Here is a 19427-nt window from a genome sequence, read left to right as displayed (position 1 = left end):
AAGTTGGTGGTCTAGTTTCTTTTTTTTGCCTGTATTTGTTCATAGGCAGTCTTGAATGAGCTTACCTCATTCTGGTTGGCAACATTTCATGTCATAACTCATTGCTTGGCGGGGGCGGGGGGGGGGGAGGGGGGGGACACGACTAAGTGTATCCTTCAAGACTCCAGAAGAATCTTGGAAGGTCAGGCTTGGTTTTTCTGACTTTGCCCCACCAACCCTTTCCCTTTGATCTTGTTCTACATCCTTTTGCTGTAACAGATCTTAGCTGTATAACTCTACGTTGAGTCCTGTGAGCCCTCTTAGTAAAGCCCCAGGGGATGGTCTTAGGGACTTTCAACACATAGTCCTACTGATTTATTCTACCTGATCATACGTAAAAGGTCGTTTACCAATTTAAAATATCACATTTCATACATTTCAATACACTGTGCACTGGTTGATGACATGAGTTGACTCTAATTTTCAATCTATTAATTTTTTCCTTGTGAAACACTAGGTTTGCAGCTGCTGCAATTTTTCCTAGATCAAACACAGTGCCCACCATTACATATGGGGCAACGTCTGGCACACATTTTAAAAACCGACTGTACAGTATTACATTTCTCTCTCTCTCCCTCCTCCATTTCCTAGTTACTTCTCTTTTGATCTCATCAGCAAGGCCCTGGGCAAGTATCTTTCCCACTTTATTTCCCCTCACTGAGTTCATTATTCTGATACCCAGGGCAAAATTCAATTCTAACATCTACTATATAATCAACCATTAACTTTCCATATTCTTTTTATTCCCCAAACTAAACTTTCCATTGGAATGATAGGCAATATATATAAATAAAATCTTGTGTCCCCAATCCACTGCTTTTTCTGTCTAGAGTTAATATTCCCTAATGATAGTAGTCTCCTCCTATGACTGTTTTTCAAACCATGTTCTTTAGGTTTGAATATTAGGAATGTTATCCTCAAGCTATTAATAGTTGATTATGATAAAAGATCCTATGGATAACTAAGTTTGGGAAGTTGGGGAAATAAGGTTAAACAGATTTACTTACTATAAAACTTTTCAGAACCTTTGATATAATCGTTTGAATTGTGAACATTTTAGGATTTTGGCTAGCATGTAGATCTGCATAAGTTATATAAAAGTATAAAATTATTCTCCCAAGAACATCATAGAAGGATTAATATTTTACAATATGTATTTTGAGAAATATTGTGCCTGTCCCTGGTAAGGTGGCAGTAATCACACCTGATATCTGGGAAGTCTGTGGATACAGATCCAGGGAGGCTGCAAATATTATGACCAACCAGATATAGCTACATTGCTGAGTAATGAAACAAATGCTTTTAGAACTGAAATATCTAAAACATTAGGCAAACTATAAATTAAAAACAAGATAAAGTAAAAATTGTTAATAGGTTATTATAGATCTATGGGAAATTACTTTGTAATTCTGAATGACTGGGAAGTATGAAGTTGCTTTAACACAGTGGTAGTAAGTTACTTGCCCCATAAAAGGAAAATTAAATTCAGTTAGTTGTAAGTCAATCACTCAATAGCTCATCTAGCAACCTGGATCTTGCATTGCTTGATTTCCAAAATGAAAAGAAAAAAAAATACACAGAGATACTAAAAATAAGACCACCGAGCAAGCATTTCTTAAAGTAACAAAAATGCATTACTACTAAATAAATTCAACAAAAAGGTTTGTTAATACTTTATTAGTATTTTCTAATGGACAGAACATAACACAAACCAAATAAAATTTTTACTCTTCTTTTAAGTTCAATAAAAATAACTGACATTCTGATTGTTGTTTCTTCTTTGTTAAAGAAGGAAAGTATTGATAGAGTAGTTAGGCACACAGTTGACACTTGCTGTACAATGATATGCACAAGTTATCTTTTAACAATTATAATCCTAAGATGTGCTCTTTATATTTTTCCCTTGTAATACAGGAGCCATGCTCCTATAAGCAAAATTTACTATTAACAAAAGAATTTACAAGGAGTGACAAAAAGACTTTTAAAACAAGTCCTTAAATAAAAGGATGCAGCAACAACGGAATGTAAGTTGTTGGGTTAAGAAGACATTAGTTTAAACAGATCTCAAAAGATTAAAAATTCATTTATTTTACAATTACTCAAATACACATGCATTAAGTGAAAATATTGCACAAAATTAAAATTTCAGATTGTGAAATTTATATTGTTCTTAGTTTTTTAAAAATTGGTACACTTTCTGGTAGCACTTAACTGTTTGTTTTCCCCAAACACCAGCAATACAACTTAAAATGAGCAAACTGAAATACAAAAAAAGTTTTAATGTTTGTTTAAAAAAAATTAAGGCTAACCAAGTGCATCCACTGGTCAATGGCACAACTGTTTTCAGCAACTATTCAGTACACCCAAATTATAGGAAATGCCCGTCTAACTGCTATATTTAAATCATACAATCAATTTTTTTAGGTGAATAAACTATTAAAAGTTAATAATGATGGTTTCTAAATAGTTTGTTACCTGAAAAATCAGAAAACCCAAAGAATGATTAACTTTTATGATTTTTGCCTACAGGCACCACTGACTTAACAAACATTCAAAAATCAAATATCAGAAGACATAAAGCCTCTTCATGTATATTCATATATGCAATAAATGCATTAAATGTAATAACTTCATTAAACATAGTACACTGTACTTATGGGTTAAATATTTTACACCCAGCTTGACCAAGTCATTCAAAGAATATCTCTAATTTTAGCATGACCACAGCTCTCTCTGATGTAAAAGATAGATGAGCATGGAGAAGATGCACAACTGTTTACATAGACTACCATTTGACATTCCTGCTTTTGAAATATAAACTCTCTTAACAAAAATTATTTTAAAAACCCATTTACTCAAACATTTTTTTGGTATAATGCAGTTACCTTGCAGGGCTCTGTTAAGAAAATTTGCAGTCTTGCACGACATTTGTTTCCCTGGTTGATGGCCAGCGCTCCTCGCATTATCTAGAAATGTTTTTTCACATGTACACACTAGACTTACATGAATTCTTCTTTACCCTTAGATTTATGTCAAAAATATCCTTGAACTGGGCAGGGGTATATTTGAAAATCACTGCACTTGTGGCCATGCTGATGCTTTTGACAGACATGTTTCAAACAGCCTCATTTTTAAAGCCTGGGGCATGGGGAGGGACCAGGGCAGGGAGATACACCGAGAAGAAATATTGTTTCTTCCACTAGAGTTAATAAGGATCTTTTCTCTTTTGTTAAGTTGCAAATGAAAGGGATTTCATTTATGTAATTCTGAAGACATGCAACACACGATGAATAGATGCATACAAGTATGCACACCAGCATCATTAATATAAATACGATTATTATTATAAAGCTTTACAGGAAGGCTTTATTCTGCTATTAGGCTTCACTCTTTAAGTAGGACCTCAGTGAAAACAAGACGATAATATCTTGTTCCTTCTCAAAGCTCCCAAATAACTGGGATACCAATACTTTGTCCCTCTATCTTGAGCACCCGGGTGTTCTTTTAATACCAGGATCTTGGCTCAGTGGCCCAATAAGTAGCTTCACTATTTTAAGGTTTTAGTGTTAAATATTTTTAAAACAAAAAATGCTGACACACTCAAACCCTTAGTCAGTGGAAGTGTTTAAAACTATGCAGAAATCCTGCATACAAGGGATAGAAAGACTTCCAAGAGGGACACAAGGAAGAGAAAACTATGGGAAATGCAGAGGCTCCAAAACTGGAAAAGGTACTTTATTGTTGGTATAAAATTATTTGAGGGACTTAAATGTATACACTGAGGGGTTTTGTCAACTTGTTTTACTTAGTAGAATTTTACATTATGCAAAATATAAATAAAAGCATATTTTAAAAAATATTATAGTTCTGTTTTCATTATATTCATATATGTACACTATAATAGAATTAGGAATTTGTATGTTTACATGACTAATAAACTCATTTAATCCTTTTATTTGATATTTTTAAAATCACCTAAGGTATGTCTAGATCACACAATTTAAAATTATCAAATGGTAACTTTCAAAAGAGTGCTGTTTCCTTTCACATTTTCATTAATTTTAGAGGGACAGAATTTTTTGGTAGTCTTTCACCAAATTATACCCCTACTTTATAATTGTAATCTCTTAAAGGTAAAGAAAACTGCAATAATTTTGAAACTTAAGTGAGAGCCACCATATGCTTTTTTTTTGCGTACAGAATACCAAAAGAAAACGTGGATTGAGTACTCTAAGAGCAAAAGAGAGCCCTTAAAGCACATTAGAATCAATTAAAGCTAGTTTTATACCAGTGAACAAATCCAATCATTCTGTTTCTGATTGGTTTTATTTTATACTAGGTTTTATTTTATGTCATAGAACTATAAATTTGGGTATAAGGTTAGTTCATACCTTAAGGGCATCCTGTCACTTTCCCCAGACCCAAAATAGATGTTCCAAAGATCATTCATCTGGCTAACCCACAATATATCAAAATTCCAAGAAACCTATAAAATCATTATGCAAAACAAATCCCTCCAAATCATACACTGCACAGTCTCCCACTTTAGACAAATTAGCGAATATATCTGTGAACCGTTGCTTTGTGCTTTCCTTGGCTCTCATACATACACTCTGGCACTGTGTCACTGCTGCAGAACGCTGATTAATTTAAAATGAAAAAAATGGATGTCGTTCTTGCTTGAGATGGGGGCAGTATCCTCTCAAAGTTGCAAAAATATGCACCAAATCATTTAAGACACGGCAACTCTCTTGTAGTGATGGATTACAGACAAGGATGAAAAAATACCACAGTTTTGTGGATGTATTAATAATCTATTTGAGACATTAAGAGACTGGTGCAGGCACAACAGTATATGAGTTAAGCCCCAGAAGATCTGTCCACACTTTAGTTCTGGACAAAAGGAACACCAGCTTCACAGATTGGAGTGTCACCTTTTCTGTAAAGAAGGCGCTTGAGATGTTTGAAGTTTCTGTTTATATTTCTGCATCTGCATTGACCGTGAATGCAGTTTGTTGAAAAGTTCACGGAATTTATACTGCGGAAATAAGGTTTCCAAAAAGCCTTCCAAGAAGACATAAACCATTCTCCTATTTAACTGGTTGTGCTGAAACATTTCAAAAACACGAAGAATACCTTTCCGTGTTGTCTCAGCCCCAATAATGTGCTTCAGTTCATCTACACAGGGGGGAAAAGAAACACAATTCATTACTCAAATAAAGGAAGCACAAGGCCTAAACTATGCTCTACGTTAAACCAAGTATGCAAAGAACACAGCAGAGTAACTAAAATGTAGTAGGTGTTCAGTTAATGCGTTTAGCCATGTATTGTAACTGAGATTTAAATTTATACATGTGCATGCATGCCTCCAATCACTGATGCAATGGATACTGGGAGACACGACAGCACATGAGAAAGAAGTAGGACCCAGCTCAGAAACCCCAATGAGAATTACAATCCTTAACACATATACTATATGATACTCACCTACCCTGAGTTTGTTTATCTATAAAATGGGGATTTATAATAACCAATATCCTTATAACTCTAAGGATTTATAAGGCTTTAATTAGATAATGTGAAAAGTGACCTGTAACCTCAAAAACATATTCTTACTATGTGTAATGCACAGTGAGAAATACACTATAAGGAAATCATGTGTGAAAGCTGACATATGATCTCAAAAAAACCTAAAGACACAGTAACAGTGCCATCAAAATACAAAAAATATAAAAATGTATATGGAGGGTAGAATTCTACATGAGAATACAAGGCAAGGTCTGTTCTAGGAAGTAACAAATGAAGTGGACGTTGCTACCTGGGCAGGAATTTGACAGATAAAATCAGATGAAGGACTGGCTTTGGTGGAGAAACATCAGTGAGTGAGCACTAAGGGCACAAAACCAGGAAGATGCCAGGAGCAGGGTTGGTGCCATTGGCTGAATCTAGGGTTTCCCTTGAGAAAGTAGAGAACAGAATGGGACTGATAGTGCTGTGACTGTCAGGATGAGCGAGTTTGGAGTTTACTCACAGGCAACATGAGGTCACTAGAGATATCTGAGTATGGGAACAACACACATGATTATTCTTAGTTATTCATAATTAGGACTCTAATAGTAGTAAATATTACTCTGGTGCTTGTGAAAGAAACACGCAACTTCAAAAGGTATGTTTCTAACTAGGGGTACAATATAATTTAAAATAAGTGAGGGATTATGTACATATATTTTTATATCTACCTTCACTTCCTGCAAATCTTCACACAAGTGTCATCTTCTCAGGGCCTTCCCGGACCACCCCACCTACGTCTGCAACTCACCTGACACCTCCCTTGTCCTGCACTCTCCGTTGTCTCCGCACTTTCCACTATGGAACATACTATGCTATATTTACTGTTTTGTCTGTTTTCTGTGTCCCTTCACTAGAATGTTACTCCAAGTAGGCAAACATTAGTGCAAAGAATAGTGTACGGCACATGATACGCTCTCAAAAAATACTTACTGAATAAATGCACTAAGGATTCTTTCAGCTGCATAACTGAGTCAGTCTAGAGCAAGACCTAATGTATTCTAGTAGTTTATAACATAATATTTTAAATTATTGTGTCTTTTTATTTTTTTTGAAATGTTATTTCTATAATTTGCTTTTTATATCCAAATGCAACAGTATAGTCTATAGGGCAGAATTAACAGCCATGTGGCAAGTTTCCAACTTAACTGACAAAAGAGAAAGTTGATTATTAAAATCTATGATGGAAATTTAGTTTTAAATTATAGAAAAATAGGTATTTCTATGATATTAAACAACTTAACAAATATATCTTCTAGATTCTCTACATCCATAATTTAAATGTGAAGAGAAGACACCTAGGTATTTCAGAGATAGTCATAAACCAAAGAAGGGACCAAATAACCACGCAGCCACACATACTGCCTGTCATATTACATACCTTCTCTTACTGAGAGAAGACAAGGGATAAAGTGAATTTAACTTAGTGAACAGCAGTGTTTTAAAGAAGTAACTCAAATTAGACCAACAGAATGCCATTATGTGGGCTCTCTTTGAGATCATGTTTTAATAAAGATTAATATTGGATCAATCAGTTGTTCCTATATAAAGGGATTCTTTGAAAAAATTGGTTTGTTCTCTTCAATATTCTTCGTAAAATCTCAAACTTCAGATTCCCTCATTAGCCCTTAAGTCTGTTACATATTTTATTTATCATCAAATTATCCTCATAATGTTTCAAGGCAGCAAAGTGAAGGGGTTTGAAAGCAGCACTTTTTTTCAAGTGGTTGAAAGAACTGGCTTTCATGTCATTCAGAGCTGATTCAGAATCCCAACACTTGCTTACCAGCTATAAACTTTGCGTACCTTACTTAATCTCTTTGAGCTTCGGTTTCCTCACGAATAAAGTTGCAACATTAACAGTGCCTACCTTCATAAGATTGTCGTAAGGACTGGTTAAGAAAAAATGAGGGCTGCCAGAACAGTGCCTCATATATGGTAAGTAATCAAATGGTAGTTGATATAATCAAACTAGCATGCTTAATGCCAAAAATTCAGAAAAACTACAATTAGTGAGTTTTTTACCCAACATGTTCACTCACCTGGCATAATTGAAAGTAGTTTAGTTTTTCCTGCAATTCTTGTTCTCATTCGGATAGCTTTATCTCTGCATGGAACAGCTTCTGCTAAAATGCCATTTGGCCAAAAGGCATCTCTATTTAAAAAGATTAAATTTATAACTATTTTTATTTTCTAAAATACAAGTTGGTACAATTATTCCAATTTTCTATAGAAAACACAAATAGGAAACGTTTCTGAAATTTTATAAAAGTATGATATTCAACAAATAGAAACTAAGTACAAGGTTCAATTTTAGTTATAAAAGGATATACACAAGAAAGATACAGATGAATTCTGCCCTGATATAACTTATAAACACTGACAAATGATAAAGATAGCAAAACGGAATACATACACAGCATTAAAATTCAAAGTAGGCCTCTCCTCTCATTGAGATTGAACATCTCATCTAAATACAACGTACAACATCCTGAATTTGGGTAGAGTTAATCTCCCTCAGGTCCCTTATCACTAAGCCGACATAAAACAAACTCTGCACCCACACCTTAGAGCTGGATTGAGTGCAATGTTCCTTTCACACATATAACCCGTTCTCTTCACTTTCACAGCATGCGTAATTCCTGTTCCTTACTTATGAGGCCTAAAGCAGGAATTCAAGCGCAATAACTAAGCTTCCGTCAGGGAATCTGGTCTAAGGGAGGGAGAATCCCCAGAGCAGTCATTCTTAACTTCACACGTTAGAAACACCTGGGAGCTTTAAAACTCGTGATTAAGTCAGACTCTGGAGAGGGGCCCATGCACCAGCACTTTGTAAAGCTTTCCAAGCGATTTCACTGTGCAGCCAAGGCTGAGAATCACCGCTCCTGAGGAACACCATTTACCTACCCCGAAACAGAATCAATGTGCCAGGGAAGTGGTCCAACTTTTGGAAACAGTATGGTACAGAGGAAAATGCAGCCTCAGATTAGAGAAACCCAGTTCCCTGTTTCCAGCACACAAGCCATGGGCAAGCTGCCTAACTTGTCTAATCCTCAATTTCCTCCTAACAAAACGGAGACAAAATGCCTATCTCGTGAAACGTGATAAAACCAGAAAGTGTACATAAAGTAGTTGGCATAGTACCAAGCAAATAGTGCTTAATACTGATAGCTCCCTTCTTGCTTCCATTATTTTGAAATACACAATGCCATGAATATTGATGTCTTGCTTATCTTTCACTCCTAGAAAAGAGGTCCATTTCTCTGGTACACCATGCTTTTCTTGAAGGAACTGCATCTGAGTCCCTGGTGATTGGCAAAGCACTAGGCATAGAGGAGGGGCTCGGAATATTTTTATAAAATGAACATATACACTGGAGTATCACTGTTCCTAATGTGTATTCTTTTCAGAGGTTCAAATAGTTAAAAAATTAGACTATGGCCAGAGACATACATACTTTTTAAAGTTTTCATTTAAAATCAAGGTTAGCAAACAAGCAAGAAAAAGAAATCCCCAACACTAGGTACTGGATTATATGGCCATGCCTTGTCCACACTGGTATTTCAATTATTTTAAAGCCACTTTAAAATGCAGCCTAACATCTTAAGAATTTTCTTTTATGCTTTTTTCTATGCTGGTTTTAAAGAAAACAAAGATCAACATACCCATGTAAAAAATGTTTATTACAATTCTTACAAGTCTTTTGGCTCATCAGTGATAACTAAAAACAACTTTATGGCCAGGAAGAAAAAGAAAAGCAATCAGAGTTAATTAGTGATAACAATGCTAAACTCTGTACTACCTGAAAGAAGTGACTGTGTCTTAGATATACCTGAAACGTTTCACTAAGTCCGCTACTTGCTCAGGTGAGGTCATCCAATCAACATGGTCGACTATTTTTCTGAAAGTAAAGAAATTTATATACAGTCAAAATTTTAGGTGAATAAAATAAAACTACTTTCATGGAGTAATAAGCAACTTAATTTGCATATAAATAATCTCTGAGAGAAATAGACTGCTTTAATAATCTTCTTAAAGGGCCCAGAGAAGGAAATTCTCCTAAGAAGGCTGAACAATTTACTTCTAGGAGTAAAAGTTTAAAAGCTAAATAATAAATGAAGGAAGAAGAATAAAAAAAATGTGGTACCTATTAATAGTATCACCATATGTGGCTCTAATAAGCTGTTGAAGTAGGTTTTTGATATTTCTTCGCAACCACTGATTTCTCTCTTTTAAGTCGAACACTTCATCCATGAGAAGCAGCATTACCCTAAGCGGAATATTGTCATCCACCTGACAATGTATGAGAAGAAATAAGCATGTTTAATTGAGTTACCTATCTACCATAAATGGACACTTTACAAAATTATTGCTACCATTTCACAGGTCAGAGAACAAGTTATATTATAGCTTGCATAACCTGGCATTTCATTTTAATTTAGAAAAGACATTTTTAACAGACAAATACAAAATTTTACAGCCCTATAATAATGAGTAAATTCCATGGCTATAATAATGGTCTTGGGAAAAGATTAGTGGCTCTTTTACTTTTAGTAGAGTCTGTACTAGTTGGATAAGGCAAATGCTAGCCCCATTGCCTATTTCCTGAAGCATCTCTTTCAAAAGAATAGTCTCAACATTCCTCATCCTATATAATAAAAGCCTAATATGCTAAGTGTCCGGTCGTCCGTTCAACCAAGCAAAGCGTAATATGCTAATGATATGCTAAGGCCACTCAACTACTCGCTATGACATGCACTGACCACCAGGTGACAGAGAGTCGACCAGTTGACCAGTTGGTATGATGTGCACTGACCACCAGGGGGCAGATGCTCCAACCGGTAGGTTAGCTTGCTGCTGGGGTCTGGCTGATGGGAACTGAGCAAGACAGGCTGGACATGCCCTGGAGCCCTCCCATGGTCCCTTCCTGGCCCTGATCGTGCACCGGTGGGGTCCTTCAGCCTGGCCTGCATCCTCTCACATTCTGGGACTCCTCAAGGGATGTTGGAGAGCCGATTTTGGCCCAATCCTGGCCAGGCCAAGGAACCCCACTGTGCATGAATTTGTGCACCAGGCCTCTAGTTCAATATAACAAAATACAATCTACACAAAATAATGTGTTGTGCTTGATTAGTGAGTTTTATGTATTTAGGTATTTTCAGGGAAAAGAACTGAATAAAATCTAGTACACAGCTAACAGTACTAAGACATATTTCTCTAAACTACGAGAATTTTAACATTTAACCAGTAAAAATGTGAACACTTATAATGGTTATATTTGATTAACAATGTAAAAAGTAAAGGAAGACAATTAGGACGCTTTGATGTGAAAAAATATATACAAAGCCAAAACAGGTGCAGATTTAGAAATGCGACAGAATTGCATATAATTGCCAGTTAAACTTATAACTCTTTCATCACTAAGATACTCTCTCTAATGATTTCTTTATCAGTGCTGTAATCTAAACAATAAGAAAACAGCATGAATTATATATTTTTCACTGTTGTGCTGTAAACATTTTCTTAGTGTATCTTTCCTTTCACGACACACTAAAAGCTCATAGTTTAACCAAGGGGAGGGGCACATGGTAGTGGGGGAGGTGAGGAGAGACACATTTCATTATAGAGGCAAAAGAAAAACTGTTCTCTGATCAAGTATATTCAAGTTTGGTGCCACATGACAATTCTAATAAAAGGTTAAACTATAAAAACCCTTAACAAGAGGTATGATGTTATGGATATTATACCATAATATAAATTATTCTGAAATAGTATTAAAAACAGATTAAAATATTATATTTTTAAAGATAGTTTATCATAAAGAAGTTTAATCGGAAAATAATTATAACTGTAAAATAAATCTGTCTAATACAATAGAATACAGAGCCGAGACCCAAGTATATATAATAATCTGATTTATGACAAAGGAGAAGCACAGAAACTGGGGAAAAGAAGGCCTTCTCAGTACTGGTGCTTGGGTCAACTGGACCCCTACCTCATCCATACACAAAAATCAATCTTAGATGAATGCCAAATATAAGTTTCAGCATGGCAAAACAAAAGAAGTATTAAAGAAAACCACATATCTTTGTGACCTTGCAGCAGGTACGATTGTATATACAGTAAACAAAAGCACACAAAGCAATACACAATCTGACAAAGAATTAATATTTAGATCATATAAAGCACTCTTACTAATCAAAGACAGCCAAGCCAACAGAAAAATAAGGAAAAGCACTAGACACAAAAGACAAGACACCTAAAAGGCCAATGAACATATGAAATGGGGTTCAACATTTCACTCATAAGAGAAATGAAAATCCACTTGAGATACAAAAACCAGAACAGTAAAAGATAAAAAGACACACACTGGCAGGCTCGGACCATTGGAATTCTCATGCATTGCTGGTTGCAGTGAAAGTGGAAAAAACACTTTGGGAAACTATGGGACAGTGTCCATTAAAACTGAACTTTTGCATACCCTCTAACCAAGCAATTCTATTCCTAGGTATAGCCCCAACAGAAATATGTTTTATTTTTTTAATCAAAAGACATGTACCAGAACATTCATTGGAATACTATTCATAACACAACAAATAAATTGTACTATATTTACAAAATGGGGTACTGTAAGGACACAAGAATGAAGAAATTACAATCACACAAAACAACATGAACAAATATCACAATATTGAGCAAAAAGAAGCCAGACTTAAAGAAGTACGTACCTCATAGTTTCATTTACATAAAGTATAAAAGCAGGGTGGAAGTCAGGATAGTGATTACCCTTGGTGGGGGAGAGCATAGTGACAGGAAGAGAGCATTAGGGGCTTTCTGGGGTACTGAAAACAATCTGTTTCTTGTTTAGAGTGCTGATTACATGGGCATGTTCAGCTTGTGAGAATTCATCAAACTCAACACTTACAATAAATGCACATTAATGGTAGCTATATGTTACTATACTTCATTAAAAAGTTAAAAAGATCTGTCAAGTGTGATTTGAATCACAACTGAATACTACCCAAAATAAAACTAACTCACAGTATCATCAAGTTGAGCTGAAACTCGACAATGTTCAGGATCTGAATCAGTCTTTGGAATTAAAGGAGGCATCTAACACAAAAAAAAGAGAAAAAAAAAAACAAAGTAAACCCATAGACAGTGAAAGAACAAAATATAATAATAAAACAAAACAATTACCAAACATAATAAATTGCATTTGATTTGATATATAGTATTTAAAAAGTATTCACAATCTATAATTAGAAACCAAGGGTGATTATTTCATTATTAAAATATATATATTTTTTAATGCTTAACTTTTTAGTTGGAAGGGGAGATTACTTAAGTCAAAATCCCGTACCTTTTTAAAGAATTTAAAGCTAAGAAAGGTTAAATGATTTAAAGACCAAAAGTTAGTAACACAGACAGGAAATAAAACTCCAATCTTCTTTCTTTTACCACAGAGAGCTTGATAGTATGTTAATAAGGTAAAAAAAAACTAACCCTGTTGGACAAATTGTGATAAAAAAGGACAGAAAGAACAGTGCTAGCTGATAATTATTTATCATCACAGGAGGAACCATCAATATCACCTATTATAACCCTTTCATGTTATTGATGTGGGAAAAGAAGCCTGGAATAGTTCAGTGACTTTGTATAAGTCACAGAAGTGGCACTGGAAACCCTCATTTCAGTGAGTGTACTTCCCATGATTAGAAATAAAGGTGAAGCATCAGAGAAAGTATGAGAATTAACAGAGAAGTATGATTGACACACACTATTTTAGGAGTTGGCTCTTACAGTAAAAAAAAATTCTGTGTTTCTGTATATTTCCTCTTCATTCAAACTGATCTAATGAAAACTGTAATAGCTATATGTTTTATTCCATAATCTTAATTATAACCTTAAACATCTAGATCAAAATTTGAAGGTACAAATTATGAAACAACAAACTACTTGGTCCACTACCTGTACTTTACCAATTTAAAATATTTGTTTTACATAGATTTTAAAATTCTACCATAGCAGAAACTGAGAAGTGACTGGATTTTATAGTATACATTTCTGGTAAGAATGTATTCTCTTTAGTTTTTTTTTTTTTTTTTTTTTAATTATTTATGAGACTATATGTTAGAGGCTTTGAACTTCTGAAAGAAATAGGTGAATCTAAGCAGGGGCTCAATAAATCTTAGGTGACTTAAAAATAATTTGCTTTAGACATTAATGCAAATTATCTTACCTTGAAAAATGATTGCTTTATGTCTTGACCTAGTCTTTCTGACATTCTGCCCATGTTGTCTGACATTTTAGTCATTCCCTCTGCCAAGCTATCAGGAAGGGATTTAACTGCATTGGAAACATTCCTCATAGAATTTCGAAGTGGATTCACAAAAGTGTCCATCTAAAGAGGAAAAGATGTTATACCATGACTTTACTGTATCAGATCTGTTATTCAACTGAGAAGTCTGTGAAAACACAGTGTAATGTATGAAAGATGCAATAATTTTCCAGTCTATAATAGCTCATTTCATTTAAAAAGTATGTAACTGTGTCTTCGATGTGTCTTAAAAATGTATGGTCACACACAAATGTATAACTAAAAAATTTGAATGAAAATGTTATTGATAGAAAATCAATATAAACTGTGGCTGCCTTATTTAATAAATTCTCAAAATAAAGTTTTTCAAAACAAAAACTGATGCAATTGGAATTAGCTATCACATCCTTCTGCCACAATTCAAGGCAACAATGACAGATATTTTGAGGAGATACTGAAAAGTAAACAAGCTGGTAAGATAAACCAAAAGCTGAAATAACTAACAAGTGACTATTTAAATTTAATTTTTAAAAATAATTTTTAGGATATATACATTCTATGTAGGGAATTTGAAATCCATTATGAAGAAGAAAAAAAGAAGTTGCAAACCAGACATGTAAACGATATTTTAATAAGGAGAACAGAAAAACTATAAAAGAAATTATAATCAGAGATATAAAATGCCCAAGAAACCAGAAACACCAGTCAGAAAGGATACATGCACCCCTATGTTCATAGCAGCACAATTCACCATAGCTAAGATCTGGAAACAGCCTAAGTGCCCATCAGTAGATGAATGGATTAGAAAACTGTGGTACATCTACACGATGGAATACTATGCTGCTCTAAAAAGGAAGGAACTCCTACCATTTGCAACGGCATGGATGGAACTGGAGAGCATTATGCTAAGTGAAATAAGCCAGTCAATGAAGGAAAAATATCACATGATTTCACTCATTCATGGATAATAGAGACCATTATAAACTTTTGAACAATAATAGATACAGAGGCAGAGCTGCCTCAAACAGATTGTCAAACTGCAGCGGGAAGGCCGGGGAGGGTTGGGGGGCAGGAGGTAGGGGGGTAAGAGATCAACCAAAAGACTTGTATGCATGCATATAAGCATAACCAATGGACATAAGACACTGGGGGATAGGGGAGGCTAGGGGACTGTCTAGGGCGGGGGGAGAAAAATGGACACATATGTAATACCCTTTGTATTACTTTAAGCAATAAAAAATAAAAATAAAAAAATAAAAAAATAAAATTCAACACCAAAAAAACCAAAAAAAACCCACAAAAAACACTTTACAGATGTAACAAGATCATTGGATTTTACTAATACACTTGTATCGCAAACATAAAAAAAAAAAGAAAAACTATAAAAGAAATTATAATCAGAGATATAAAATGGAATAATCTCCAGAGAATTTGGATCAGTAAATAGACTTGTTGTTGTACAAATGTTAAATAATTTCAATGAAGAAAGAGAGCAACATCTAAAGAACCAAAGCAGCTGAATATGGAACTATCTGAGGTTAAAAAAAAAAAAGGGGGGGGGTGGACATACAACTAGTCATACCAAATTACAAGAATATTTTTCAGAAAATGCTGAGTCTCATAAAAACTACCACAGAAACAAATTACGTGCCATGCATAAATAAAAAAGCAAATGGTAGAAAAACTGAACCCCACTGTTTAAGAAACATGGCATAATGTTAATCTATACTAATAAAAGCCTAGGTGGTCCTCACACGTGACGCCACCACAAGGTGGCCGCGCACACAGCGAAGGCGGGGCCCAGCGGCCGCTCTGCACATTGAGGCCTGGGGGTCCCACAGCGCCTCGCGGTGCGAAGGAGGCCAGTCCCGGCATCTCCACCACCTGGGCATCTCCACCACCTCGTGTGAAGGAAGCCGATCAGGCTGGCAGGGGAGGGCAGCTGGGGGCAACCGGGCTGGCAGGTGAGGGCAGTTGGGGGCCATAGAGCCAGCAGAGAAGGGTGGTTGGGGGCCATCGGGCCAGTAGGGGAGGGCAGTTGGTGGCAATCGGGCTGGCAGGGGAGCAGTTGGGGGTGATCAGGCTGGCAGGGGAGCAGTTAGGAGCCAGTGGTCCTGGATTGTGAGAGGGATATCCCCCGAGGGGTCCCAGATTGGAGAGGGTGCAGGCCTGGCTGAGGGACACACCCCGCCCCCCCCCATGAATTTCGTGCACTGGGCCTCTAGTACAGGATATAAAGAAAACAAAATCACTCTAATATACTTTTGTAGTTTCCATCAAGAAAAGCACTCTGGAAAGGTAGAACAAGAACGCAATAACAACAAAAAAAAACTGAATTTCAAAAATAGCTGTAAAAGGGGTAGAGTTTTGGTTACTACCCAGTTTAAGTGGAGCCAATAGAGCTATAAACACGCTTCATAGAATATACAACCTATAGGGGGATATTGTCAAAGTACAGCAATTTAGAGTAGAAATAAAGGACAGAAATGAGCATGAAGAAAGGGTATGAACAACACTACCACTGGTGAAAAGAAAAATGGAAATAAAAAGGATAAAAGATCAAGTGTGTGTGTGTCTGTTTGTAATTCTAATTCTATACACAGTAATTTTTGGTTAACCATGAGAGTACTCAAATCAATCAGAACGTTATTTCCAATATTGACATTATTGCCAGGAATTTTTGTTTAACTGGAATGACATTATAAATGAACTACTATTATAAGAGCACAAGCAGAATTAAGAGAGATAAACATAAGACTACCACATTTAAAATGCACAGCTTGAGGGAAAATTGTCACCTGTCTACTAAGTTTTAATATTCACAGAAGAGGTAGAATTTCAAAAGCATAGAAGGCATGAATTTCACTTTACTCCACAACCTACATTAAAAACTATTTGATTAATCTATCTTCCCATCCCTCTCCACCCCCCAGAATCATCAGTCTGTTGCACACTTCCATGTCTCCACATCTATTTTGTTTGTCAGTTTATTTTGTTCATCAGATTCCACATGTAAGTGAGGCAGTGAAGGCCTGGGAAGGGGGAGGAATGAAGAGGAGGGGTAATGGAGGGAAAAAAAGGGACACCTGTAATACTTTCAATAATAAAGATGAAAAAATATTGTCAAGGAACAAACTGATGGTTGCCAGAGGGGCACTTGGGAGGCTGGTTGAAAAAGGTGAAGGGATTAAGAAGTACAAATTAGCCACAGCTGGTTTTGCTGTGCTTAGATCGTTGGCTCATGGATTTGCACTAAAGGGTTGCAGGTTCAATTCCAATCAAGGGCAAGTACCTCAGCTGCAGGACAGGGCCCAGGGAACATGCAAGACATAACCAATCGATGTGTCTCTCTCACATTGATGTTTCTCTCTCTCTCTCTCTCTCTCTCTCTCTCTCTCTCTCTCTCTCTCTCTCTCTCCCCCTTCCCCTTCCCTTCCTATCTCTCTAAAAATCAATAGAAAAAATATCCTCAGGTGAGGATTAACAACAAAAAAGTACAAATTAGCAGTTACAAAACTGTCATGGGGATATAAAGTACAGCACAGGGAATATAGTCAATAATCTATAATAATAAAAGCATAATATGTTAATTAGACCAGACAGTTGAATGACCTTCCGGATGAAGCCACTGCGGCAGGGGCTGAGGCAGAGGCGGTTAGGAGTGATCAGGCAGGCAGGCGAGCAGTTAGGGATGATCAGGCAGGCAGGGGCATTAGGGGTGATGAGGCAGGCAGAGTGGTTAGGGGCGATGAGGCAGGCAGGCGAGTGGTTAGGGGCAATGAGGCAGGCAGGCAGAGCGGTTAGGAGCCAGCAGTCCTGGATTGTGAGAGGGATGTCTCACTGCCGGTTTAGGCCCAATCCCTGCGGGCAGTCAGACATCCCCTGAGGGGTCCGAGATTGCAAGAGGGTGCAGGCCAGGCGGAGGGGAACCTCCCCCTCCGTGCACAAATTTCGTGCACCAGGCCTCTAGTATTATAATAACTATGCATGGTGTCAAGTGGGTACTAGACTTATCTGGGAGATCACTTTGTAAGATATATAAATGTATAACCACTATGCTGTACATCTGACACTAATATTGAATATCAACTCTAGTTGAAAAATAAAAAAATAAAAATAAACATACACATATGTGTAAAAAAACTATTTGAATATCCTCAAGAACATTTTAGAATTTTATATATCTTACAGTTTAGAAATGTAGGTTTAGGAGAAATGTGGATTCAACTAATACAACCTTTAGAGTTGATTACATAAATATAATCTCACATGCTATCTAGACATGAGGATAAACTGTCACTGACAGAACCTAAATCTATATCATCAATTAGAATATTATTTAAAATAGTTGCTTGTGCACCATCCCAGACCTACAGAATCCATTTCTCTTTCTCTCATCACCCCCCACCCCCTTTTTCTTCACTCAGTTTCTGAGGGTAAATCCCAAGCATCTGTTTTGGGATGGAGACTGGGAGAGCCAAGCATGATAGAAAAAACACTTAAGATTGTGATGCCTAACCTTAAAATAAGTTGAATTTAGATACATAAAATGGAGTCCATCACCATATAATAACATTTCTAACAACAGGATTTGCCTTAAATCAGATGCTTAAAACAGAAAAAGAAACTTGAAAATTATCCAGCAGAGGAGTAAATTATGGGTTAATGGCACTTAGCCTACCTTACAAAGAAGTTACCTAGTCATTTAATTACCACCTAGGTTGAGCTTTTTGTACTGGTAACAACACAAAGTAATTTTAACTTAAATTTAGGTCCCTAACTATAGCTTGAAATGCCTTCACACCATGATATAAAACTGGACAGAAGGACATTGTGTGTGCACAGAGAAGACTGGTTGAAAGTTAGTTTTTCTAGCAAACTGGCCCATATATTTTGCAAAGCTAGACAAACTGTATGATCAAGTTAATGTGTTATAAAATATTACTTCAAGCTCTAAATAGTCAATAAAATGTTTACAAATAATTTTCTCTAATAGCTATTTAATTTCTAGTAAAATATAATTAAGAAAAAATATTAAACTATAATTTAGCCAAAAAAAAAGGCAGCTGAAAACTCCTAATTCTTTTTATTTTTTAATATATTTTTATTGATTTCAGAGAGGAAAGGAGAAGGACAGACAGAAACATCAATGAGAGAGAATCATTGATTGGCTGCCTCCTGAATACACCCTACTGGGGATCAAGCCTGAAAACCAGACATGTGACCTAACCTCCTGATTCATAGGTTGATGCTCAACCACTGAGGCACACCAGACGGGTGCCCCTAATTCTTGATAGGCATAAAAATTATTCTGACAATCTAAAGGACATCAAAATGACCCTGGTAATTACTGCAATGATTTATTATTTTTATAAGTATGTGTTGTGGATTTCCAAAAATGAATCAGAAGGATCTTTAGATTGCAGTGGTAATATTTTTTAAACTGATATATAACTGCTTGGATATATAAAAACAGTTTGTTAGTAAAAAGAAATTATAT

The 19427-nt window shown here is 35.9% G+C and overlaps 1 protein-coding gene across 11 annotated transcripts in view; it reads right to left on the bottom strand.

Annotated features, from left to right (window-relative positions):
* Positions 1 to 1684: 1684 nt before the first annotated feature.
* The window catches only part of SNX13 (sorting nexin 13), a 103695-nt gene continuing 85952 nt past the window's right edge, over positions 1685 to 19427 (bottom strand). For 8 of the 11 annotated variants that reach the window (XM_036327968.1, XM_036327969.1, XM_036327972.1 and 5 more), the window contains 6 exons: positions 13850 to 14011; positions 12649 to 12720; positions 9755 to 9900; positions 9440 to 9508; positions 7650 to 7762; positions 1685 to 5217 (listed from right to left, as the gene is read on the bottom strand). In XM_036327968.1, the coding sequence (XP_036183861.1) occupies positions 4970 to 5217; positions 7650 to 7762; positions 9440 to 9508; positions 9755 to 9900; positions 12649 to 12720; positions 13850 to 14011 (810 nt within the window). In that variant the 3' untranslated portion in view covers positions 1685 to 4969. Of the gene's footprint in view, positions 5218 to 7649; positions 7763 to 9409; positions 9509 to 9754; positions 9901 to 12648; positions 12721 to 13849; positions 14012 to 19427 lie in introns of those variants that run through there. The other 3 variants (XR_004970868.1, XM_036327970.1, XM_036327973.1) reach the window with 3 other exon arrangements.

The sequence above is a fragment of the Myotis myotis genome, unplaced genomic scaffold, assembly GCF_014108235.1.
Source record: "Myotis myotis isolate mMyoMyo1 unplaced genomic scaffold, mMyoMyo1.p scaffold_m19_p_11, whole genome shotgun sequence".
Taxonomy (NCBI): domain Eukaryota; kingdom Metazoa; phylum Chordata; class Mammalia; order Chiroptera; family Vespertilionidae; genus Myotis; species Myotis myotis.
Note: the sequence above shows the minus strand (reverse complement) of the source record. Positions and strands in the feature narration are given on the sequence as shown.